Genomic DNA, 24725 nt, shown 5'->3' with positions numbered 1-24725 from the left:
GGAGTCTGTCTGTGGTCCCCCTGATAGAAGCTCTTTGCCTCTAGTTATTTCACCTCATGCATATCACATTCCATATATCACGTTCCATGTATCACGTTCCATGCAATAAGCCGTGCGCCTTAAGCCTACTCCTGATCACGCTTTTGCTCAAAGACCTGTGTGATGGCTTTTCTGCGCCTTTACATGAGATTTGTATTGCTACGGTGGCGGGCTAAGGAGTCCCCCGCAGAGGACAGCGTTGCTATCTCTAGCATGAACACGGCCCAGATGCAAAGTATGAAGATCCTTTTCAGAAATGCTCGTGCCATCTGCAAGAAAGGAAGACCCTTCGTGGGTTAACGTATGGATGTGCAAGTGAGTTATAAAGAATTCACCGGCAGGACACGGCAAGCGTAGACCTCTCCCCGTTTAACGCGCACGAGGGTCAGAAAGGGCAAACATTCGCCATCTTCATTCATTTATTAAGTGTGCGTGCAAATGAATAGGCCTGTCCTTAGCCAAAGGGGGCAAAGTAAAGAGCAGAAAAGATTATGTTCACGCGTGCTGAGAGGCCGCGGAGCTCTTCAGAGTCAGGTCGGCCCGGACGCACATCAGTCCTGAGCCCAGTCCTTCCCGGCACTTCGGCCCCGAGTGAAAGTCCCGGCGCGGAAAGCGGAGCCGGGTCTTTTAGTGAATGAGCCGGGGTCTGGCATCGGTCTGGTTACCGCGGCGCGCCGCGCACTTGAGTGTGTAAACAGAGCCGCTCCAAGCGGCCGCGTCACTGCGTGACCTCGGGGGAAAGGGGACTCCTCTCGGGTTACCGAAAACTGCGCGCGGGCCCCCTCCACCAAACGCCCCCCCCGCGTACTGTATGCCCCACAGCCAGCACATTTAGAGAGGGACTTCTGCTCTGAGGAACATGCCAGTGCCTTTTTTTTTTTTTTTACACTGCACAGAGTGACTAATCCAAAAAAGAAGGGGCTATAGTGGGTGGCATGTGGGCGTTACCACAGTGTGACTGGTCACAGTTTTTGGGGAATACAGAAGCAGGGAACGGAGTCAGATTGGCTTCTCGCTTCTTTGTGACGGCACTCAGCGTGTAGCCAGAGCCGGTGAAGTCAACAAAGCCACGCGGCCAAATACTGCTTTCGATTAAAGATCTGTTCAGACAGCACTGCGTTTAACAGCCAGTGCTTCTGCAGGGACACGTTCACCCACCGTGGATTGGCTGTAATACAGGTCCTGACTGAACAGAGATGGTCTTTGTCTCAATAACAAATATAATTGAAGATTACAATGTGTCACTTTCTTGCTTTTTTGTGTTCAACGTTTAGCAGTCACCTATCCGTTTCAATTCAATCATTATTATTATTATTATTATTATTATTATTATTATTATTGTTAGTAGGCCTATTATATAAAAGTCAGGTTTTTTGTCAGAACTGCCTAGCAGACCTTGAAAGTACCTGCTCAGGGTGCCTATGCATGGACTTTTATAATTCAAGAAAAAAAGAAACACGTAATTTAAATTCTTCACATTTCACTGAACTAAATTGGCACAAACGAATATCACCTTCTGGAGTAAGCCTTAAAAAAGACAGGATATCTTTCATCGACGCGATTCTTCATTGTGGAATATACCACACGTTGACCTTGAATCCTCTTCATCCCCTGCTATGACATTTTAGCTGTGTCTGAGCGAGTGTATTCACCGAACCGGCGCGATCTGGCAACTCGGCAAAACAACAGTGGTTTTGCTGGGGGTGACCCCGTTTTACCGCCTCATCAAAAAGTGGGACACATCTACGCAGCACGAATCAGCGGCGGGGAGGAGGGGTCTTCGGCATTGAGGCACAAAGAGTGTGTGATGATAACGAGAAACTAACTCATATCTTTCAGTTTTCACTGGTTTCTAGGAAAAATTAAATTCGCTTCCCTCAGATCTAAAATGTAAAATTGATTTCCTGCATGTTTTCGAAAGCAGACTTAAGCATTGCTATTGATGAACAGATTAACACATTTTCTGACGCTAAAAACAACGCGTGCGTATGTGTTACATATTGTTTTAAGGCTATATAACCTTCAAACAGAGTTCAGAACACATTACCATGTTTCTCTCTAAAAATCAACAACATTTATCTAATAATATTTGACATAGCACCCCTGACAGAAAAAAGTACATTCTACTGATTATTTTCACAGAAAATGGTAGGAGGAAATACATGAGCAGCTCTCATTGGCCGTATGATTGTCAACAAATAACATGTTTCAAATAATAGAAAATCCAAACTTATTTTTGAATGTTGTTAGGCACGCACAAGAAAGTTGTTTAATGTGTAGGCCTAGAGATCAAGGGTCCGTATCTTAAATTTAGTCTGGCTATGCAAAAAACAACAAACAAAAAAAAAGAACACGGTGAACAATCCCACGTCGTACCGAGGCTACATATTTCAACAATAATTTCAGATGAACATTGGGCCGATTGCGGATCACAGCGATGTATGCGCTGTTGTGCGCATGCTCTCATTCAGAAACTGAAGACTGAAAGGGGCGAGAGTCGCGGATCCGCTTGATATGTAAGATCTGTAGCCTGGTTCGCGGATGCATAATATTCTCCGATGTCGGGTGGAGGCATGACAACACTATAACGCTTCATATAACAACAAATTCCGTCATTAGACGGATTTCCTCTCAGGACAACAGGTAAAGCACGTAAATATATATTCTCTACTCTAGCCGTTTCTGGCTTTACTCTTTGGTTACACTGTAAGCGCCCATTCTGCGGCTCTGTTTAATGTTTACCGTTAGCCGGCTAGCTCGCTATTGTCCGATCCGGCTTAGGGCGGTTTGAACCTGACAATCGTTGGCGAAAGTAAAAGCAGTTGAGAAAGGTAAGCATCAGCTGAATTTAATGTTACGGGGTTTTGTGAAACAGCGGTTTAATAAGATAGTTGTTTACGTTGCTTTTTGACACCGATAAATAGAAAGCGCATGTAGTTCCCAGTCTGATGTGCATCACTATGCTGATAAAACCGTGTAACTGTAAATCCGTGTTATGAACGGTGGAAGTGGACGGGGTTAGCCCGATTACTGAGCCGACGTTACGTTGCTGCATTGCAGATGGTCCGCACTCTCTCTGAAACAGATCGAACCAGCTCTCAGTAGATTGACAGAATTTAAATCGTTAGCTATAAACACAATGTTGTTTCACCATTTGGCACAATGTGGATGTAGCTAAGCTACCGTTATCTTGGTAGTAATAATTTCCATATGTTCTCTAGAGGAAGGCGGTACTACCCACTTTCCACGCCAGCGAGCGCTGAGATGACGAGCTAGCTGTCAACGTGTAAACTTGTGTAAGATAGTTAACGTTAGTTAACCTACGTAGATAGAAAATGGTTAGATAGTTTTCTAGATTTCTGTGTGTATCCATAACGATGTGACGTTGGCTCGTTACGTAAAAAAAAAGAAATATAATACAAATATTTTACGGTTGAAGGTCGATCCAGTAACTAACTAACTTACGTCTACCAGTTTTCTTCCCCTGGAATGGTACTGTCAATCTTGTCTGTTGTGGTTGTCTGAACGCTCATACTTTCTGTTGACTTTGGTTTCAGGTTGGCCCGTGCATGGCGTCTGGCCAGACAGGTAGCTGCTAGCCATGGATTTAATCCAAATCACCCTCTCAGTGAGAGGATCAACGTCCCCCGGTAAGGACTAAAAACAACGCGTAATGATCGAAAGGACACTAGTTATTATTACTGGAATTTGCCATCGAGTCAGGTTGTTTATTTAGAAATGTTTATTATTACGAGTATTTTTATGAACACAACTTTACGTGTTGTCAGAAAAGACGCACCTACACGGCGAAGCGTAAAAGGAAATGTGGAAATGTGGAGTAGGTCTACCTGAAAAGTAAGTGTAGAGTAGCTGGTGTGTTAACCCGCTCCTTAATGTAAGAATGACGTCCCACAGGCGAGCAGATCGGGGTCGTCGGCAGCTGCGAGTCCTTGGGCGACTGGTGTTCGCAGAGATCCGTGCCTCTTCAACCACAGGAGGATGACGGGTAAATATATTGTGATCACTGTCCTCAAAACAATTGTTCAAATTCGGTTGATTTTCAAATTTCTGACAATAACTACACATGCCCCCCACCCCATCAGAACTTTGTGGAAACGGACCATCTACGTGCCAAAGGGCGTTGAATGTAAATACCGCTATTTCAAAGGATTCTTTCTGGAATCAAAGGTGAGATTGCTGTTTTTTTAATTCAGGCAGATCTTTACCTCTTTGAAAATTTCTGTAGGTGCAGATCTTGGATATGTGGATTGTTTTTTGTAATTATTTGTCAAGTGCACATTTATGTTCTGATGTGATTTGTTCTGACAAAGTGAGATGTTTGATAACTGAACCTCAGGTGAGGCAGGCATGTGTACTTTTAATTCTTCCGCAAAGGGATGTGTGTTTAGACAATCACTGATAAATACTGAATACTTTGATGAAGCAAATGGTGATCACGTGAGCTCCATCTGATTCTGCCAGCTTGCATTGACACAATGATTCTGAAATGTGACTGGCCATTTAAGGTTTCATGGGTAAATGTTTCAGGCTTCATATGTTAAAGTTACCTTGGATGAGTGAGTGAGTGAGTGAGTGAGCGAGCGTGAGAGAGAGAGAGATAGTGATAGGTCTTTGGCTGCGTGAGAGAGACTGAGTGAGCTGGGGATATCTTTGGCTGCGTGTTTTATCTGTCACATGCACGCTGGCCACACTCCTCAGGGGCAGTTAGTGCTTGTGAAGTTTGTAAACAGTTTACAGTCTGGTAGAGTGGCAGTCTGGCTTGTTGCCAAGCAACATGTCCTTCATAAAATATCTGACCCTAGTGGTATTGCACCCAACTCATAATTTGAGCCATGGATTTTAATGTTGCTGTCAGTGTTTGATATTCTGTCCCATGAGCTGAAGATGCAAGGTTCTGAGGAGATTTTTTTCAAGGCTTTCCTGAAGGATTTAGCATCTGTACCACAGGACGTTACTCAGCCTCAGTTCCCCTTCTACCTTAAATGGTTCTGCTTGGTGGCTCGCCCTGTTCTGGTGTGTGGATGGGCCCCACGGTCTGGTGTCGAATCCGGATCGTGCCAGTGCCGACTGGCCTGGCAGTCTCGTAGGACAATGCACAGTTGGTTCTGTCCCATCGCCCAGGGACGGATGGGTTTCAGCCAGTTAGTGTGACGGTGTCTCATATGGCACCGTCGCCCCCTGCTGGCCAGTTGAGCTCCCACAAGTCCAGCGGCTGAGCTGCGCGCGACGTGTCTTCCTCCGGCTCATGTCCGTGTGAGCGCGGCCGCTGGACTGCGGGGTGAGGGGAGGCAGTGGTGTAGTCACGCGCTTCAGGATCCAGGGCTGCGGTTGCAGCGGTGGGTGCTGACAAAAAAAAAAAAAGAAGATATTTGGGCTTTCTAAATTTGGGGTGAAAAGAGGGGAGGGAAACGGTACATTTAAAAAATATGTTAAAATTTTTATTAATTTTTTAACATTTTTATTCATTTTTAAAAAGAGTTTTTCTACAGTTAGAATGTTATTTTTGTTTTATGGACGATAAATGCGTTCCATTTCCCTTGCACTAATGAATCCGCTTTTCAGATTTCAACCAATTGTGGCCGGCTGGCTGGAAGATTGGTGAATATTTCCAGCTAAAATCCTTTGTTGGAGAAATGTGCTTTTAATAAAAAAAGACAAAAAGAAACTCCTCAACAATCAGACACAGAAAAGTGATACGTTTACAGATATTATATACAAAGTCTTAACACTGAACATTGAAATTACAGAATGCAGGTGATCCATGTCACGTGATAGTCAATAAGTGGGAGACGCACCAGCACCCGAGAACAGTGAACGCAGGTATATAATGCAGAAACTGCACGATCTGGGTTTAGTGCAACGCACCTCGCAGATAGATAACAGCTCCTGGGCCACAACCACAGTGCTTCCCCAACCAGCTTTACCGGTGAGGTTGCATAGCTGACTGCGCATGGGGAGGGGGTGGGGGGGAGTATAGCTGCCCTTCCTTCATCTACAAGTCTGCTAATTTGGGGGTGTTTTGCATTGCTGATGCTGGTGGTGGTTTCCCCTTGCGAAGTGAACATGAAGTGCAGCTTCAGGCTTGTGACTCTGTTTCATTAAGAGACATTGAGACAGCCTGTGTCAAGTGCCAGTTGTAATTAAGCTTGCTCTAGGCGCAAAGTATTTGAATCACCATTCGCCAATATGCGCGGTGTTGAAGTTCAGATTTGATGCAGTGCTGGGTGCTCTGCTGTCTGTAGGTAAAAGAGGAGACAGGTGCGTGGAACTTTATGCTCCTATCATTATGTGTTTATGTACTTGCCGTTTTAATGTCCTGTAACATTGGTAGTGTAGCTGCTGTTGGATGTGTCTTGGGACTGCTGTCAGTTATTTTCCCCCATGGAAGAAGGACCTGTGTCCCATTTTATGTGACTTTGCAGTCCGTAGCTAAATTACGTCGCTGCTAGCTCTTACCGTAAAGGGGGATGCTGTTTGTGACGGAAAAGGGGGCTCGTCATTAAGCGCTTAAAAAAAAAAAAAAAAAAAAAAAAAAAAAAACGCGCTCGGCTTTCGGGGAATTCCAAAGACTTTTCCGTGAAGTCAGTCGGAGATGCCAACTGTCAGCGCGAGCACGAGGCCCGAGGAACTAAAAGTGCCCCCACCAGCTGACGCAGTTGCAAAACCTGATACCAGCGTCCAGGGAGCTGGGGAACTCGGACAAGGGCAAAGGGCGTAGCCGTGTTGAGTGCTGTTCATGGGGAGGCACTGTCCTGGATGAGGAGCTTTGGCAAAAGTGGTGCAGCGCTGTTTGTCTTGTGTTTGATTAGCTACTGACAAAATAAAGCCCCCGTTCACGCTGTCGCTCAGCGAAGTGCAGCCCATACAGTACGGTAGACCTACACACACTGCGTTTCCACGACTACACGCAGCGCGTTTCCACGACTACACGTTGCACGTTTTCACGACTACACACAGTGCGTTTCCACGACTACACACAGCACACGGTGCGTTTCCATGGCTACACACAGTGCGTTTCCAGGACTGGCCAACGGGTCGCTCACACTGGTGACGTCACATATTTACACGGGTCACTCCTTAGTGCTTGCCAGCTGACCATGGGTCACAGCATTAAACACGATCTCTTTCCACACTGTGACGTGCCAACACTTCCTAGTACTGCAGTTACTGTACCACCTTTCTGGATCCAAACCCTAAACCAAACACCCACACACACGCACACCCACACACACACACACACATCCACGCGCACACACACACCCACACATCCACGCACATACACATGCAAACACCCATGCACACCCACCCACACACACGCGCACAGACACACACACGGGTACACACGCACACACACACACCCACACACATATTCACGCACCCACACACACACGCGCACACAGACATATGCGCACACACATTCCCACAGACACACACATACCTGCACACACAAGCGCACCATAATAACACAAAACATGTGAATGTGTAGTTTTTTAACAAGCACCGCAGTGCTGAGTGTTATTTTTATGTAAGCACAAGTATTAATGGAGGAATGTTATAAAAGGCTTCATTTAAAGCGTTATTTAGTATTTGTTTTTGAATTCATAGGTAATAATAATAATTCTTGTATGTTTTCATTACTGTATTGATGCATTGCTTGCCATTGCTTCCTGCTTTTATCTGTAGTGATTTATCAGTGGCTAGGACATCTCACACGTCTATACCAGCCTGCCACAGAACAGACCCATATTAGTTTGGATCAGGTGTGAGAGGGTAGTGTCTCAGTGCACACAGACTGTGACAGAGCTAACGTAAGATAATAAAGACATTGTTTGTTAAATGGAACCCGTGGAGGCAGTATGGATTTACCTGACTCGAGTTCCAGCTAAACAAACTGCAGCAGACGGCTTTATACTGTAGCTACAGCCGAGTACAGAGCATTTCCATTCCTGTTTTAACTGAGCTTGTGTAACTCCATAGAATGGGGGCAAAGTGGAGAATTGGAGGGAGGTTGACCCCCCCCCGGCTGTGTTTTTTTGGGGAGCGGACCTTGAATGGGAATGGAAGTGCGCTGTACTGAATGACTAGTGTGTGAAGTTGAAGTGCGTTCTGTGCTGCTGTGTGATTACTGGTTTTGTTTTTCAGAATCAGACCTGGTTATTGACGATGGACAGTTTGGCATTTACAGTAAGTGACGTTCATAGTCTCTGTAAACCTTTGCCTAGAAATGAACTGTGCAAATGATAACAGAAGGCATTCAGTCTTGTAATTGTTCTTTGTTGTTGTACAGGTAAATTAGATGGGGATTGTAAATGATACTGTGATTATTAAGAATGTTGATATGTATTTAATACTCTCTGACCTAGCCCATGCTTACTTTGCGAACTGGACTTGATGTTCTTGGCTATGAATAATGGTTACATATTGAGTATTGTACCTTATCGGACCTGTGCTCTGTAGTTGTTTCAATGACCTTTGGTAGGCACTTACTGTACGTCACTTTGGATTAAAGCGTATGCCAAATGAATGCAATGTACTGTAATGTAATACCGACGGTGTGGAGTGTGTGGACTCTGGGTTAGATGGGGATTGTGAATGATGTTATGATTATTAATAATGCTGGTGTGTGTTTAACACAGACGAGGTGGAGTGTGTGGACTCTGGGTTAGATGGGGATTGTGAATGATGTTATGATTATTAATAATGCTGGTGTGTGTTTAACACAGACGAGGTGGAGTGTGTGGACTCTGGGTTAGATGGGGATTGTGAATGATGTTATGATTATTAATAATGCTGATGTGTGTTTAACACAGACGAGGTGGAGTGTGTGGACTCTGGGTTAGATGGGGATTGTGAATGATGTTATGATTATTAATGATGCTGATGTGTGTTTAACACAGACGAGGTGGAGTGTGTGGACTCTGGCTGGCTGACTTGGCAGACGGAGATCCGTCTGAGGCTGCACCAGTCTGAGAAGGCTCCGGTGTCCATCACCAAGCGCAAATTTAAGAAGTCCCGATTCAGGTACCCACCTGGGGGGGGGTGGTCGGGCGTTTCGGGTACCCACCTGGGGGGGTCGGGTGTCTGGGGTTCTGAGTGAGAAAGTTCTGAAGTTCCAGGGTGCACTGCAAGCATATCATGTGACCTTCTCAATTGGGGTGGGGGGGTGGGGGATGGGAGAGAACAGAGCAGTTGTTCTTTCCTAACACGTGGCTGATTTTATTTCATCTTTTATTTGAATGTCCCTGGACGCAGATTGAAACTGCATCTGGAGGGCTTTGAGGAAGAGGGGGATGAGGAAGAGCAGAGTCCCACCTCCTGCAACAGGATGGCGAGCACGCTGGAGATGAGCATGATCAGCGACAGCGGCTACAAATCACGGCACTCACAGCCGGACCACGGCTACGCCCTGGAGCCCTTGCTGTGGACCGAGTACAGCATCCACACCATGGACCCCGACAACCTGGAGCTCACCTTCGAGTTCTTTGAGGTGCGTCACCTGGCTGACTGTGATGTCACTGCGGTTTTGGGCCATGGGGTGTGTTCCATGGGGCAGGGGGTGAGACTTGGTTATAGTAGCCAATGAGCAAACTGAAGGCGGGGCTTGGTTATGTTGTCCAATGAGCAGACCGAAGGCAGGGCTTGGTTATGTTGTCCAATGAGCAGACTGAAGGCGGGGTTTGGTTATGTTGTCCAGTGAGCAGACTGAAGGCGGGGCTTGGTTATGTTGTGCAGGCAGAAGGCGGGTCTTGGTTATGTTGTCCAGTGAGCAGACTGAAGGCGGGGTTGGGGGTGTGTCTGACGCCGGCGGGTGTGCTGTGTCCCCGCAGGAGGACATGGGGGAGCGGGTGCTTCAGAGCGATGTTCTCCCCGGGCTGGTGGGCACGGCCTGCCTGCTGTCCTCCTCCTTCCTGGAGAGCGGCAGGAACACGGGCGTGGCCACGCTGCCCATCATGAGCCGCAACTTCCGCCAGACCATCGGCAAAGTGCGAGGTGAGTTACCATAGCAACGGCCACGGCTCTTACGCACGGCGCTGCCATGGTTACTGTTGTACCTGTGTGAGGTGTGTAACAGGTGTGTGGCTGTACCTGTGTGAGGTGTGTAACAGGTGTGTGGCTGTACCTGTGTGAGGTGTGTAACAGGTGTGTGGCTGTACCTGTGTGAGGTGTGTAACAGTACCTGTGTGAGGTGTGTAACAGGTGTGAGGTTTATATCAGTACCTGTGTGAGGTGTGTAACAGGTGTGTGGTTGTACCTGTGTGAGGTGTGTAACAGGTGTGTGGCTGTACCTGTGTGAGGTGTGTAACAGGTGTGCGGCTGTACCTGTGTGAGGTGTGTAACAGGTGTGAGGTGTGTAACAGTACCTGTGTGAGGTGTGTAACAGGTGTGTGGCTGTACCTGTGTGAGGTGTGTAACAGGTGTGTGGCTGTACCTGTGTGAGGTGTGTAACAGGTGTGCGGCTGTACCTGTGTGAGGTGTGTAACAGGTGTGCGGCGGTGTGTTTCAGTGGATTACCTGGTGATTCGGCCCATTAACGGCCTGATGTGTGACATGCGCTCCTGCTTCACTAAATACTGGAGGAAGAGGAGCGCGCTGGACGTGGGACACCGAGGAGCCGGCAGCTCCCTGCACGCTGCCAAGTGAGTCTCACCTGTCCCACACCTGCTCTAAGTCTCATACACCTGCTCTGACTCTCATACACCTGCTCTGACTCACGCACACCTGATCTGAGCCTCACCTGCTCTGAGTCTCATACACCTGCTCTGACTCTCATACACCCGCTCTAACTCACACACACCCGCTCTAACTCACACACACCTGATCTGACTCTCATACACCCGCTCTAACTCACACACACCCGCTCTAACTCACACACACCTGATCTGACTCTCACCTGCTCTGACTCATTAAGCTTTAATGTGAGAAAGGCACTGTTAATGCGAGACACTGTTTTGGGTTTCTGTGTGGTGAAAACGTGCTTCTCTCGGTTTCAGACACACCAAAATCAGGGAGAACACCATCGTATCCTTCAAGAGCGCTGCCAGTCATGTGAGTGGCCAGTCGCGTGCCTGACTTCCTGGCCGTATGTCAGGGGCGGGTCTTCTGCCCCGCCCCTTACCCAGAGGGCCAGTGTGCTGCTTTCTGTTCCTGCCACTTACTCCGCCTTCATTTTTACATAGCTGTACACTCCAGTGCCACTTCACTCCAACATCAGACTGCGGTTAAAACACCTTCACCGTGGATATACGTGTGCAGTACACAGCTGCTGCTTCTGGATGAATAAATGTAATATCAATAAATAGTTGGGCTGAGTAGTTAAGAACAGATGTTGACACGAAATTCCAAAACCGACCAGCCCTCGTTGTGCAAGGCGTCATAAATAGAAACAGGTAGAACGAGATAAATTGGTGCATAAATAGATTTGTAGTGCACCGGATTCACCCAGTTTGCTTTGCCCTAAATAACCTAGAAACGGAAGAACTGGCTACAGGAATGCTAAAACATGCTATTTATTTATTTTCAAAATATCAAGTTTGATTGTGTGCATGACACAGTTAATGCAGGATATGTGTTTGCGTACTGCTGCATTACCGTGGTGTGTTCTGTGTTTGTCCTGTAGGGGGCAGCGTATGTGGAGTTTGATGTCCACCTCTCCAAGGACTTTGTTCCCATCGTGTATCACGACCTTACCTGCTGTATCTCAACCAAAAAGGTGACATTTAAAAGTGGCTTGTAACTGCACAAACTCGCTTGTAAGGCTGGTTTCACAGACACAGATTAAACTTAGTCCGGGACTAAACGGAGTTCTGCGTGGAGAACCTCCATTCAAAGCTGAATTTAGTCCAGGCCTCGGCTTAATCTGTGTCTTTGCAACCAGCCCTTTCAGTCTTAAAGCACTGTAATGCACTTACATTTGAAGTAAATGGTAAATGGACTGCATTTATATAGCGCTTTTATCCAAAGCGCTTTACAATTGATGCCTCTCATTCGCCAGAGCAGTTAGAGGTTAGGGGTATGGTGTCTTGCTCAAGGACACTTCGACATGCCCAGGGCGGGGTTTGAACCGGCAACCCTCCGACTGCCAGACAATCGGTCTTACCTCCTGAGCTATATCGCCCCTGAAGTGACGGTATTTAAGGAGTCTGACATCTAGTCTTTCCCTGAATTTTAGTCAGTGACCTTTCATTGATGTGAGAAAGAGAAAAGGACTAAAATAAAGTGTGTGTGCTGGAGGGTTGGTGGGTTAGGGTTGGCGTTGGAGTTAGGGTTAGGGTTAGGGTTGGCGTTGGAGTTAGGGTTAGGTTAGGGTTAGGGTTGGGGTTAGAGTTGGGGTTAAGTTTAGGGTTAGGTTAGGGTTAGGGTTGTGCAAAGACACCGCTTATCTCAGTGTGCTACTCCCTTCTTCTCCACAGAAAAACGACAAACATTCTCTGGAGCTGTTTGAGGTTCCTGTGAAAGATCTTACATTTGACCAGCTACAGCTTCTAAAGGTAAAAACCCCCATTGCAATGCCCGTGATATTTATTACAGAAAAGCTTCTCTCCACCACCCCCCACCCCTAGTGCCTAGTGCTTATAACAGACCCATTAAAACACCATCTGCCTTAATACTGGGTTTTCTTAATACTGTGAACATTTAGGGCACGGTTGTGCAGTTGTGACTGTTTCCCAGAGGTGGAAAATCCAGGTTCAGAAAGTGAGAGTCCCCAGTATTTTGTATTGATCCCCTGGATTCAGCCAGGAGGATGAGCTCGTTTTGAAATCAGCTGGCTGAGTTCACTGGTGAAAGAAACACACGGCAGGACTTTTTGAACCCTGGACTTTCCCCGTCTGCTGTTTAGTTTAGTTTAGTTTAGTTTATTTTAGCTTAGTTGCCCTCATTCCTCTCCTGGCGATGCAGCCATATTTCTGTTCCTCTGCACCTGGCGCTTCTTTAAGTTCCGCGAGTTTCCGTCTCTAGCGCACGGGGTTTCTGTACTGTGCCCTGCCACGTCCGCGTCCTCCTGCTCTCGGGGAAAACCCCTGCACACCTGGCGTGCGCACCTGTTACAGGTGTGCGAGGGGCTGAAGCTGAAGTGGAACACTGAAGAAGCATCTGTTAAGGGTCTGCGTTTCTGTCACAGACGCCTGGTGGAGGTCTTTGTAACTGAAACACTTTGGCATGTTTATAAAGCCGTGTTTCCACCCGGAACTTTCAGTCCCAGGAACTACTTTTCAAGGAACTAAAAGGTTCCTTCAGCCCACTGTTGTCTGCGTTTCCACCGCAGTCTAAAGACCCGTGAAGATTAGGCAAATTAGCCCACTGACGTATGAAAAAGCGACGTCGTCGGTCTATCTGTCGTAAGTTTCTTCTGTAACCCCATACTACCACCGAAGTAGCCTACATTAGTTTCTAATAACCTGGGACAGCCCGGAGGGGTTTATTCCACTTGTACAACGGGTTACCAACAATGACTATATATGGTTACTTTAGTATTTATTGATTTTTATCGACTTAATCACCTGAAATTGAAATATTCTTCCGCAGCCGTTTGGGCATATTTTACCGTTGTCAAGCAAAACTGTCGTTGGTAGTTCGACTTGGACCGTTGTTATGCAACAAATAGGATATAACAGGCCAATAGTCAGATTGTAACTGTTTTATATATCCTCTCAAACACATTCATTATGTTTTTATGCAAACATTCACTTTCATTTCTTGACACCCGAGGCGACAGAATGCATTCACATTCCACAAATAACTGGTAACAACAGCAGAAAACATGCACACGTCGTGAACAATTTGATGTTGAATTGATTAATTCGACTCTCATCGTCAATTCCATATAGGCTAATCGCAAAATGACAAGAATAAATAGAATGAAAACTCGGATTTGCGCGAAAATTTTAATTCATATTGCATTGGTACAGCCACCGTTTGCTTTCCTTCAAAGTTACTGCTAGCGAAGCAGCGAAGTGTGCCCTCCAGATGCGAACCATGCACCATAAATTAGTCCATAGTCTTCCTGGTCTTTTTGTGGAGTTGAAGAATCGCAGAGTAAAATTATGGCAGTCTGAAAAAGCAAAAGGGACGATTACTAGAATTAACCTGTTATTTTACCCTGACAAAAAGTGCGGAAGGTGATTTCCTGTTTGCTTTTACTGTATCACCAATGTAAATTATGCAGAACTACCGCATACCTCACATAACTGTGTCAAGCGTTTTGAGTCAATTATAACGGGCTAACAAAGAAAATCCGGAAGAAAATATTCAGCAACTGAATTAAACCGTTTGATACGTAATATGCTGTCCCAGCACGAATGCTTAACATTTTATAAAACAAATACTAAAGCAAGAAAAGAACAGAAGAGCACACGTTATAATCCTCTATCTTAATTTCTCATCTGTTCCAAGACGTTGGCAGGCTATAACCAAAAGTAGGCAACTGCGCCGCATAACATACAAGTTTGAATTCAAGTTATTATTATGAAAATAAATCGGTTTGCGGCTGCAGATTTTTTTAAATGGCGGTTGAAATAAAATACTGCGAGTAGTCGACCAATCATAAATATTCAGCGCTTGCACCCCACCCCAAAAGTTCCGATACTTTTGGAAAGTACTACCCCCCGAGCAGGGACTTTTTTGGGGGTAAAATAAAGTCCCCGGAACTTAATTTAGACCCCTGCGGTGGAAACGCACTGAGTTCCTCAAAAGGTTCCTAGTTCCTGGGGTAAGTTCCTGCGGTGGAAACGCGGCTTAAATGTTTACGTGCAGGCATGGCAATCTTCAGGAATCCCTTCTGCCATCTTAATCACGTTTTATCACTTCCAAGCAAACAACCCAAGCAGGAACCTTTGCCCTGTGAGACGTCAGCAGTGATTGTTGACGCAGCTGGGCAGGGCATGTTTGAACTCTCAGCCTTTCCCTTTCCTTTAAGGAGGTCCACAGGCTTGCGCCTCTGATAACATCAGGCTGGGATTTGGCTTCGCCTTTTGAACACTTTCAGTCTTTGTTATCTCCCCACTTTTATTTTATAACTCAAAGGAAATCACATATCAGTGTAAGCAAACTGGTGAAATTTCAGTTAACTGGAACACACTCTCTCTCTCAAACACACAAACACACATACATACACACACAGACACACACACACACACACCACACACACACTCGCGCACACACACACACACACACACACACACTCACACTCACACACACACACACACACATCACACACCACACACACACATACATACATACACGGACACACACACACACACCACACACACACACTCTCGCGCACACACACACACACACACACACACACACACTCAAAGCCATAAGGATGCAGAATAGGCTTGGTTTAATGAGGGGCACGTGTATTAAACACACACATCCATTAAAGTGAAAAGCTCCTCCCTGTTTTGAAGTGTGTGTGCCATCAGGCGGGTGTGGTGCTGTGCTCCGGGGGGCACTGCCCACACCGTCGGTGTTAAGAAGTGTTAAAGCCCTTTCCGGAGGTTTCCCTAATTCTCCGTGATGCTTAGATGTGCTCTCCCATTTTGCCCTAACAGCTGGCCCACGTCACTGCCATGAAGGTGAATGACCAAGGTACTTACCTGCTCTTACCTGCTTTTACCTGCTTGTTCTTTCATCGTAATCCTGTCCGTCAAGGCATAATCTCCGTAACTCCCCACGCACACACACACACACACAGAAAGGCCTTTGTCCGCGAACCTGATCTGCTGGGTTTCGTACAGCTGATCCAGTGCTTTGTTTCCGTTGGAAAATCTCCTTCTCATGGTGGAGATTTATAAAATCGTATGTTCCATGCTAGCAGCCCAATGCATTTGGGCCCAGTTTTCTTATTCTTTTTGCAGAAAGCTGTTTTTGTCTTAGATTTGCATGAGATAAATAAGACTGGTGAAATAAATGGCACAGGACTGGGCAGTTCTCACTGTTTATCAGATCTTTTGTGAATTTCTCATAAATAAGTGTCCCATGTGTGGGTAAATCCCCTCCTACTCCCAGATTTGAATTTGGCTGTAGTTTGAGGAGTGTGAGAATATAATGTGAGATTGCAGAAGTGAACAGGAAAGTCTGGCTGGCTGAAATGTCGTGCTTGGTGAGTTAAAGCCACAGCGTGTGGATGGCTGGTTGTTTGGTTTGTTTTCGCAGATCCCCAGGATGAAGAGGAGTACATCGCGGAACACCAGCCCTTTCCCTCGCTCGACCAGGTAACCTCAAGCACCTGCTTTTCACCCCGTTTCCCCTTAAATCCATTTTACCACAAGCGTAGCGCACAGAGGCCCAGTCGTTAGGATCTGTGGCGGTTTTTAAAAATCGGTCTGTTTTACAGATTTTTCAGGCCGTTCCAGAAAACGTGGGATTCAACATTGAGCTGAAGTGGATCACACGGCTGAAGGTACACCTAGCGTTACTCTGATCACACCAGTGAAATCGCTGAATGGTGATTGGTGTAATTCTGTTGTTTGGATGACATCGCTGAACGGTGATTGGTGTATTCCTGTTGATTGTATGACATTGCTGTACAGTGATCGGTGTAACCCTGTTGATTGTATGACGTCCCTCAGAGGTGCCTGTTGTTGTTTTTAACAGGACGGGTCCTGGGAGGGGAATTTGTCCACGTACTTCGACATGAATCTGTTCCTGGACATCATCCTGAAATGTGTCCACCAGCACGCCGGCAAGCGAAGGATCGTCTTCTCCTGCTTCGACCCGGATGTGTGCTCCATGTAGGTGCACGCTGGCGCACCCTGTGTGTGTACAGTACATACATTCTGCACCATCTACCGCATTACCGCAGGGCAAATACTGCTAAATGTGTAGGGTCTGCAGCTCCCTCACGTATGCAGGTTGGGTGCAGTGTAGGTGCCTGGCGTGTTTTACTTGTTGTGGGTGACATTCCTTCAATCTTGTCCTTAAAAGATTTCAAATGAATCACTGGCTGTGATCTTAAAGTGACAGCTCGCTCTCAGGGGTTTCTCTGTGTTGTTTTGGTGTATCTGCAGCGTGTTTTTGACCTTTGTTCAGCGTTCTCGGTGGCGCGTCGAGGGTGGAGCGCTCATTTGCAGTGGTGCCGAGGTGCAATGAAAACCAAAAAAAGAACAAAAAATTTTCTAAGAATAATAAATGAAATAGTAGGAGGCATCAGCTGAATCTTTTACAATCCAAATAAACAAGATTCACGAGCGAAGAACTAACATTTCCCATGTTACAAAAGAATCCAGTTTCAGCATTTTTTTCAGTTCCTCTTCCCCCCCCCCCCCCCCGCCCGCATTAGGTTCCGCATTAACTCATGACGCAGGTAGCGTTAGGCAGTCCTGAGAGGGTGTGTGTGCGGTATTTACAGTATTCTGAACCCCTCGAGTGATGACAGACGGAAAGGGTAGCCTGTTTCTGATTGGCCCAGGCCGTTCACACGGTTCTGTGAAGGGTATTTTTAATTCTCCCAGAAGCGTCTCTAAACCAAGGAAGGCCATTGCTCCGCGATCTCGGGTTGCCGGGCCGGTTCTAGGCAGAGGAGGCTTGAGCGATCGCCTGAGGCGTCATCATCCAGAGGGGCGCCAAAGAAAAGGAGGAATTTTAAAAAATGCGTTGCCTGCGCAGTAGTCGCCCCCGCCCCCCGTCTGAAATTTCGCCTACAGCAGCAGGGAGGCTGGAGCAGGCCTGTGGGGCTGCAAGGTCCAACTGGAACTGTTTCTGAATCTAGAATTTAAAAAAATAAATAATTTGCATAAAAGTGACTTAATGTCGCTGTACAGGCTGGTTTAACATTAATTGAAGAGTATTTTCTTTCTTTCTTGCTTTGAGCCACAAACCCTGAATGCGCTGATAATGTGCAGAAACTTCTGTAAATATCTAACGTCGGCTTCACTTTACACAAAAGCTATGTTTGTGAGTGAACTTCAAGTTGTGTGTCAGGAGTTACTGAAGGCAGTGAGTCTGCACAGCTGTTTGTTGTGTGTGAGTGAATAGCGGGTGTATAGTGTGTGTGTATAGTGTGTGAATAGTGTGTGTGTGCATAGTGTATGTGTGTAGTGTGTGTATAGTGTATGTGTATATAGTGTGTGTGTGTATAGTATGTGTATAGTGTATGTGTATAGAGTGTGTATGTGTGTAGTGTGTGTATAGTGTATGTGTATAGAGTGTGTATGTGTGCAGTGTGTGTATAGTGTGCGAATAGTGTGTGTGTGCATAGTGTATGTGTGTAGAGTGTGTGTATGTGTGTGGTGTGTGTATAGTGTGTGAATAGTGTGTGTGTGTGTGTACAGTGTGTGTATAGAGTGTGTGTGTGTGTAGTGTGTGTATAGTGTGTGAATAGTGTGTGTGTGCATAGTGTATGTGTGTAGAGTGTGTGTGTACAGTGTGTGTGTATAGTGTATGTGTATAGTGTGTGAATAGTGTGTGTGCATAGTGTATGTGTGTAGAGTGTGTGTGTATAGTGTATGTGTATAGAGTGTGTGTGTGTGTGTGTGTATAGTGTATGTGTATGTAGTGTGTGTATAGTATATGTGTATAGAGTGTGTGTGTGTATAGTGTATGTGTGTAGTGTGTGTATAGTGTATGTGTATAGTGTGTGAATAGAGTTAAATCTGGGCTGTTGTCTCTGCAGGGTGCGGCGGAAGCAGAACAGGTACCCCATCCTGTTCCTGACTCAGGGGATCTCCACCGTGTACCCTGAGCTCATGGACATCCGCTGCCAGACCACGCCCATCGCCATGAGCTTTGCACAGAGCGAGGACATCCTAGTGAGCTGCCATCGCATCTCACACACCTGAACCACACCCATATCTACACACCTGAGCCACACCTGTACATACACACCTGGGCCACGCCCATATCTACACACCTGAGCCACACCTGTACATACACACCTGGACCACGCCCTTATCTACACACCTGGGCCATACCTGTATATATACACCTGAGCCACACCTGTATATACACACCTGAGCCACGCCCTTCTGTGTAAGGCGTGTCGTTAAGCATGTGTGGCGCTGAGCCGGGCTGCTCTCCCACAGGGCATCAGCGCGCACACGGAGGACCTGCTGAGGCACATGGACTCCATCAGCGAGGCGCACGCCAAGGGCCTGGTGGTGTTCTGCTGGGGCGACGACAACAACAACCACGAGACCCGCAGGACGCTGCGCGAGCACGACATCGACGGGCTCATCTACGACAGGTAAGGCCCCGCCAGCGCTCCCACAATGCCCCGGGAACGCGCCGAGAACACCCTGAGAACGCACCAACGCACAGCGCTCCCACAATGCCCCGGGAACGCGCCGAGAACACCCTGAGAACGCACCAACGCACAGCGCTCCCACAATGCCCCGGGAACGCGCCGAGAACACCCTGAGAACGCACCAACAACTCTCCCACAGCGCTCCCACAACGCTCCCACAGCGCTCCCACAACGCTCCCACAACGCTCCCACAACGCTCCCACAGCGCTCCCACAGCGCTCCCACAACACTCCCACAACGCTCCCACAGCGCTTCCACAGCGCTCCCACAGCGCTCCCACAACACTCCCACAACGCTCCCACAGCGCTCCCACAGCGCTCCCACAACGCTCCCACAGCGCTCCCACAACGCTCCCACAACGCTCCCACAGCGCTCCCACAACGCTCCCACAGCGCTCCCACAACGCTCCCAAGAACACCCGGAGAACGCACCAACGCACAGCGCTCCCACAACGCTCCCACAACGCTCCCACAGCGCTCCCACAGCGCTCCCACAACGCTCCCACAACGCTCCCAAGAACACCCTGAGAACGCACCAACGCACAGCGCTCCCACAACGCTCCCACAACGCTCCCACAGCTCTCCCACAACGCTCCCACAACTCTCCCACAGCGCTCCCACAACGCTCCCACAGCGCTCCCACAACGCTCCCACAACTCTCCCACAGCGCTCCCACAGCGCTCCCACAACACTCCCACAGCGCTCCCACAACGCTCCCACAACGCTCCCACAGCGCTCCCACAGCGCCCCCACAACGCTCAGTAAACGCTCTGAGAACACGCCGGCAGACTTGGGGGGGGGGAGTGGGGGGGTCTGGATGGAGTCAGCAACTTGAAGCCGTCCTGCTTAAAGTGGCTCCCTGTACATCTGTCTGTTATTACCGTCCGTCTGTCTTTCCATCGGGGGAGATTACTGATCCCTGATCACTGATCTCTGATCTCTGATCTCTGATCACTGATCACTGCTGTTTAACAGCAGTTGTGAAACCTGGGAGATTCTTGATCTCTGATCACTGATCGCTGATCATTCCTGTTTAAGGCCAGTAGTGAAATGGCTGGGCAGGCCTGGTCAGGGCAGGGTGAGTGCGATAGACAGAATCTTTCTGAGATGTATTCATGTCCTGCATCTCTACTGAAATACCCTCACTCCCTCATCCATTCACTCTCTCACCCCCTCATCCCTATACTCTCACTGACTCATCTGTGCCCTCACTCACTCACTCACTCACAGTGACTCCCTCAGCACTCAGCAGGTCTGGTCTGGTCTGATGTCTGCTGTAGTCTCTCTTCATGCGGAGCCCTGTCAGTATGTGTCCCTGTGCAGCAGGATAAATGTGCTTTTCCCTCCTATTTCATCTGGATAGAAGAGTAGTGGCATGCTGCACTCGCAGAATGAGCTGCACTTTACAGACACGTGTGAGCGCAATGTTGATCAGCAGTTTAGCCAACGATGCAGCCCTTGCTCTCTGTGTGCCTGGGGCAGGATTGTGTGTGTGTGCGTGAGTGTGTGTGCGCGTGTGTGGGTGGGTGTGTGTGTGAGTGTGTGTGTATGTATGTGTGTGTGTGTGTGAGCGTGTGTGTGAATGTGTGAGTGTGTGTCTGTGAGTGAGTGCGCGTGTGTGTGAGTGTGTGAGTGTGTGTGTATGAGTGTATGTGTGTGTGTGTGTGAGCGTGTGTATGAATGTGTGAGTGCGCGTGTGTGTGAGTGTGTGTGAGTGTGTGTGTGTGTGAGTGTGTGTGTGTGTGTGAGTGTGTGTGTGTGTGTGTGAGTGTTATCTTGTTGTGGTAACTCTGCCTCTTTCTTTCAGAATTTACCAACGCTCGGGGCCCAAATTACAATGACACGAGTTCTGCAAACACCAGTAATGTCCCTCTAGTTCCTGACTGTGTTATCACTTTCGATATTTTCTTATGGCTTGTTTTGGATATGAAAGAACATTCTGGCTTACCACATAGCCCCACCCTCATAGCCCGTCCATGAAAATGATGTGTGGCACTTGACTGGTCACATGGTATGGCGTACAGGAGCAGCGCTGCAGGGTTGAAAAATAACCTGAGAATGTGTTAAAAGTCAGGCGTCTCAAACTCTGCAGTGTCTGCAGGTTTTACTCCGGTCCTGGAGGGTCACATCGCCTGCAGGTTTAACTCCAGTCCTGGAGGGTCACAGTGCCGGCAGGTTTAACTCCAGTCCTGGAGGGCTGCAGTGGCTGCAGGTTTCACTCCAGTCCTGGAGGGGGCGCTGTGTCTGCAGGTTTAACTCCAGTCCTGGAGGGGGCGCTGTGTCTGCAGGTTAACTGATGACTGAAACACACTGTCAGGCAGCAGGCATTGTGGCCCTCCAGGCCTGCCCTCTGGGCCTTCTGACCCTTAAAGGGACAGTTCACATTTTCTAGACCTGGGTTCACTGACTTTATCCCCATGAGTTATGTAATAAATTGGGGTACATGTTGGGCTCAAGCCCTCCTAACTTGAGTAGCTCGTTCTTCCTTAGCCGTTAGCTTTGTTAGCCAAATAACATTGATTTAATGGAGGCTCGTAATCGCCACCTGACAGCTATTTAACAAAGACACTATTAATAAAGCAACCTTTAATAAACACTTTTTTATATGTTTATTTGCTTGCATAAATACATATCTTGTAATCAAAACGTTCCAACATAGCAAAAAAAACTGCCCTATTGTAAACTACAACCGTTTCTACTCCTGGTTACATGGCAGCTGATCAGTTGCTTGGCAATGGCCCATAGTGTCATTTTTGTAAGTGAAGTCACGTCATGTTAGTTTTTACACCAACCTTGGGGTTAAATGTAGCATCTCACTCTCGGTACTTTAGGTCAGATTGCTAGTTAATGGGATGTACCAGAAATGTCATTGTGTTGTGTATTTCTAACCAAGGGATGTAGGTTGTTTGTTTTAAAAAATGATTCATCCATCTCCAGTAATATATTCAGAATTGAGCCAAATAGGAAAACCGTTTGTTATTTCGTCGCTCTCCCCTACCCCAATTGATTACATAACTCATGGGGAGAAACTCAGCGGGCTCGAGTCTAAAAAATGTGAACTGTCCCTTTAAGTATGAGGGCAGGCTGTGAGCTCTGATTGGTCAACTGCCCTGCGCATCATTTCTGTATGTGAGTCACTTGTGGCAGCTCCCTGTAGCTCATGACTATGTGTTTCTACTCATCCACTCACTGGTATCTTCTCCATTTCCCCTTAATCCCCAGTAAGCTGTGTAATGTTCTCATTGGCCCGGACTGAGCGTGTGCACGTGGCCCCTGGGGAGTTTACTTTGCAGGGAGGGGGTGGGCGGGGGGCGGGGGGCGGGGGGGGGTGGTTAACCCTTGCATTGCTGGAATGTGAGCCCCAGGGGCTCTTCATGACTACTGGAGCACCGTGCTGCTTTAAGTTTAAAGCTCCTGTATGAGCTGGAAACTCTACTAAACTGCAGTGCTGAAATGAGTGAGTCAGTGAGCGAGTGAGTGTGTGAGTCAGTGAGAGAGTGAGTGAGAGAGTGAGTGTGTGAGTCAGTGAGAGAGTGAGTGAATGAGAGAGTGTGTGAGTGTGAGTGAGAGAGAGTGGCTCAGTGAGTAAGTGAGAGAGTGAGTGAGAGAGTGAATGAGAGAGTATGTGAGTGTGAGTGAGTGAGAGAGTGGCTGAGTGAGTAAGTGAGAGAGTGAGTGAGAGAGAGAGTAAGTGAGTGAGTGACTGTGTGTGTGAGTGGGTGAGTGAACGACCAGGCGAGCGTCATACAGCACATTTTCTGAGAAATTGACGGCATTTGAGTTTTATTTTTGTTTAGATTACTGAATTTTCATGATTTTGCATTTCATAACTGAATGCACTAATTGTATGTGCATTATGGGCTATATTCTGATAGAATGTAGGTGCCGATCTGCAGGTACTCTTCGTTGAATTTTACTTATTTTTTCTTCTTATTTAATTGCTTGTACCTTGAATGGTGTTTTCTATTGGAGAGGTGGATTGTGATTGTCTGTTTGTTTGTGTTTGTCTGGCAGTTATTGAGCATAAACACATATATGCATGAAAGCATCCTGCACTAGACTCTTAGACGGTGTGTAGCTGGTACTCCTCTCAGTGTAGTGTGCTGTCCGGTGCGTGTTGTTAGATGCAGAGCGTTGTTATTGGCACTACTACGGCCCCTCAAGTGCCGACTCACCCACTCCCCCAACACTCCCCCCTCCCCCCCAACGCTCTGCTCCATTTCTCCCCTGCATCTCAAAACAAAATACTTTTTATCGCCCCCCCATTCTGTAAGAAGGAACTGCAATTGAGAAAATTGAGCAGGGCGAACACCTATGAGTTTAGTTTTTTGTTTTTTAATTTTTTTTACATTTTTTTAATGCACCACAATGAGCATTTCAAAGTACTTTGAATGATGCATTTGTGCTTTTATTTTATTATTTATGGAACATATTTTATGCTGCAGTTGACAAGAACACAAAATACTGTGCATGTGGTATTTTGACCCCTCTGTGCTGTAGCATGTCGACACTTAAGGTCATTCAGGTCTTAAGTCTTGCCATGGGGGATTTGCATTGTCGCAGGTCTTTGCCTCTTAGTTTAAACAGAGCGGTTTAAGCCTGGGTATGTGCGCCCCCTGGTGGAGAGGTTGGTAAGCGTGCCGCCGGTTGCAGCCTCCTCTGGGACGCAGGGCCTGCGGGATGCTGACGCTTGGCCCCCTGCTGTTTGTTTCAGGATCTGCGACGAGCAGGTGGAGCAGCCCAACATCTTCAAAGTGGAGGAGCAGGTGTCCCTGCAGGAGATGCTTCCGGAAGAGACGCTGAAGAGCTGCGCTTGCTCCAGCTTCAGCCTGTCCTGCTCCTCTCTCCCCTGCAAGGGGCGGGCGGGGGCAGGGGGGGCGGGGGCTGGCAGCGGGGAGTCTGACTCTGGGCTCAGCTCCTCCTGAACACCCCCACCTCCCCTACCCCCCCCCTCGCTCAGAAAGGATGTTCCCTACGGAGAGAGAGAGGAACACTGTGCTGCAGAATTTGATTAGCTTTGCATGACATAACAAGTCTGAACTCACCTGATCTGGCCTGCCACACACCTTCAAACTGGGGAGGGGGTAGGGTGGGTTGGGGTAGGGTAGGGTGGGAGGGGTGGGAGCGGGGGAAGGGGGGGCGGGGGTGGGGGGACAAAGTTGCCATTTCCATTTGGCTTTCGCTGCATTTCCTTTTTGTAATCATGACCTGCGTTTAGCTGTGGCAGTGTGATGGCTCTGCGATCCCTGCTGCAGAGCTTAGGTCCGCTGCGCCACACCCACACGCCTAACGCACACCTTCCAGACCCTGGGCACATCTGTACTTGAATTACTTTTTAACTCTTTAGACAGTGGTAAAAAAAACAACACTCCAAGCATGCTTTTAGTGACATTTTGGAAAAAACTTGTCAGATAACAATGTAA

At 47.6% G+C, this 24725-nt stretch overlaps 1 protein-coding gene across 4 annotated transcripts; it reads left to right on the top strand.

Annotated features, from left to right (window-relative positions):
• Window positions 1-2527: 2527 nt before the first annotated feature.
• On the top strand, window positions 2528-24331 carry gpcpd1 (glycerophosphocholine phosphodiesterase 1). 4 transcript variants are annotated; one of them, XM_035422554.1, is made up of 20 exons: window positions 2528-2682; window positions 3597-3689; window positions 3955-4045; window positions 4143-4227; window positions 5808-5880; window positions 8203-8244; window positions 8958-9081; window positions 9313-9547; window positions 9888-10050; window positions 10565-10697; window positions 11052-11106; window positions 11678-11770; window positions 12471-12548; window positions 15612-15648; window positions 16216-16274; window positions 16397-16462; window positions 16657-16793; window positions 18674-18809; window positions 19083-19243; window positions 24017-24331. In XM_035422554.1, the coding sequence occupies exons 2-20, from the start codon at window positions 3641-3643 to the stop codon at window positions 24225-24227; spliced, it is 2028 nt and encodes a 675-aa protein (XP_035278445.1). In that variant the 5' UTR covers window positions 2528-2682; window positions 3597-3640; the 3' UTR covers window positions 24228-24331. The 4 variants fall into 4 exon arrangements, with proteins under 4 accessions (XP_035278445.1, XP_035278447.1, XP_035278448.1 ...); XM_035422556.1 differs by lacking the exon at window positions 2528-2682 and adding an exon at window positions 2731-2870; XM_035422558.1 differs by lacking the exons at window positions 2528-2682; window positions 3597-3689; window positions 5808-5880 and having other exon boundaries at window positions 4027-4045.
• The last annotated feature ends 394 nt before the right edge of the window (window positions 24332-24725 follow it).

This window comes from Anguilla anguilla, chromosome 6 (genome assembly GCF_013347855.1).
Source record: "Anguilla anguilla isolate fAngAng1 chromosome 6, fAngAng1.pri, whole genome shotgun sequence".
In the NCBI taxonomy this organism is placed as follows: Eukaryota; Metazoa; Chordata; class Actinopteri; order Anguilliformes; family Anguillidae; genus Anguilla; species Anguilla anguilla.
The sequence above is the reverse complement of the archived record's forward strand: the minus strand, read 5'-3'. Positions and strand labels throughout refer to the sequence as shown.

Coding starts and splice junctions, on each gene's coding strand:
- gpcpd1 (XM_035422554.1), top strand. CDS start 3,641: ATGGATTTAATCCAAATCACCCTCTCAGTGAGAGGATCAACGTCCCCC. Junction 3,690..3,954: donor GAGAGGATCAACGTCCCCCG/GTAAGGACTAAA, acceptor GACGTCCCACAG/GCGAGCAGATCGGGGTCGTC. Junction 16,275..16,396: donor CCTTTCCCTCGCTCGACCAG/GTAACCTCAAGC, acceptor TCTGTTTTACAG/ATTTTTCAGGCCGTTCCAGA.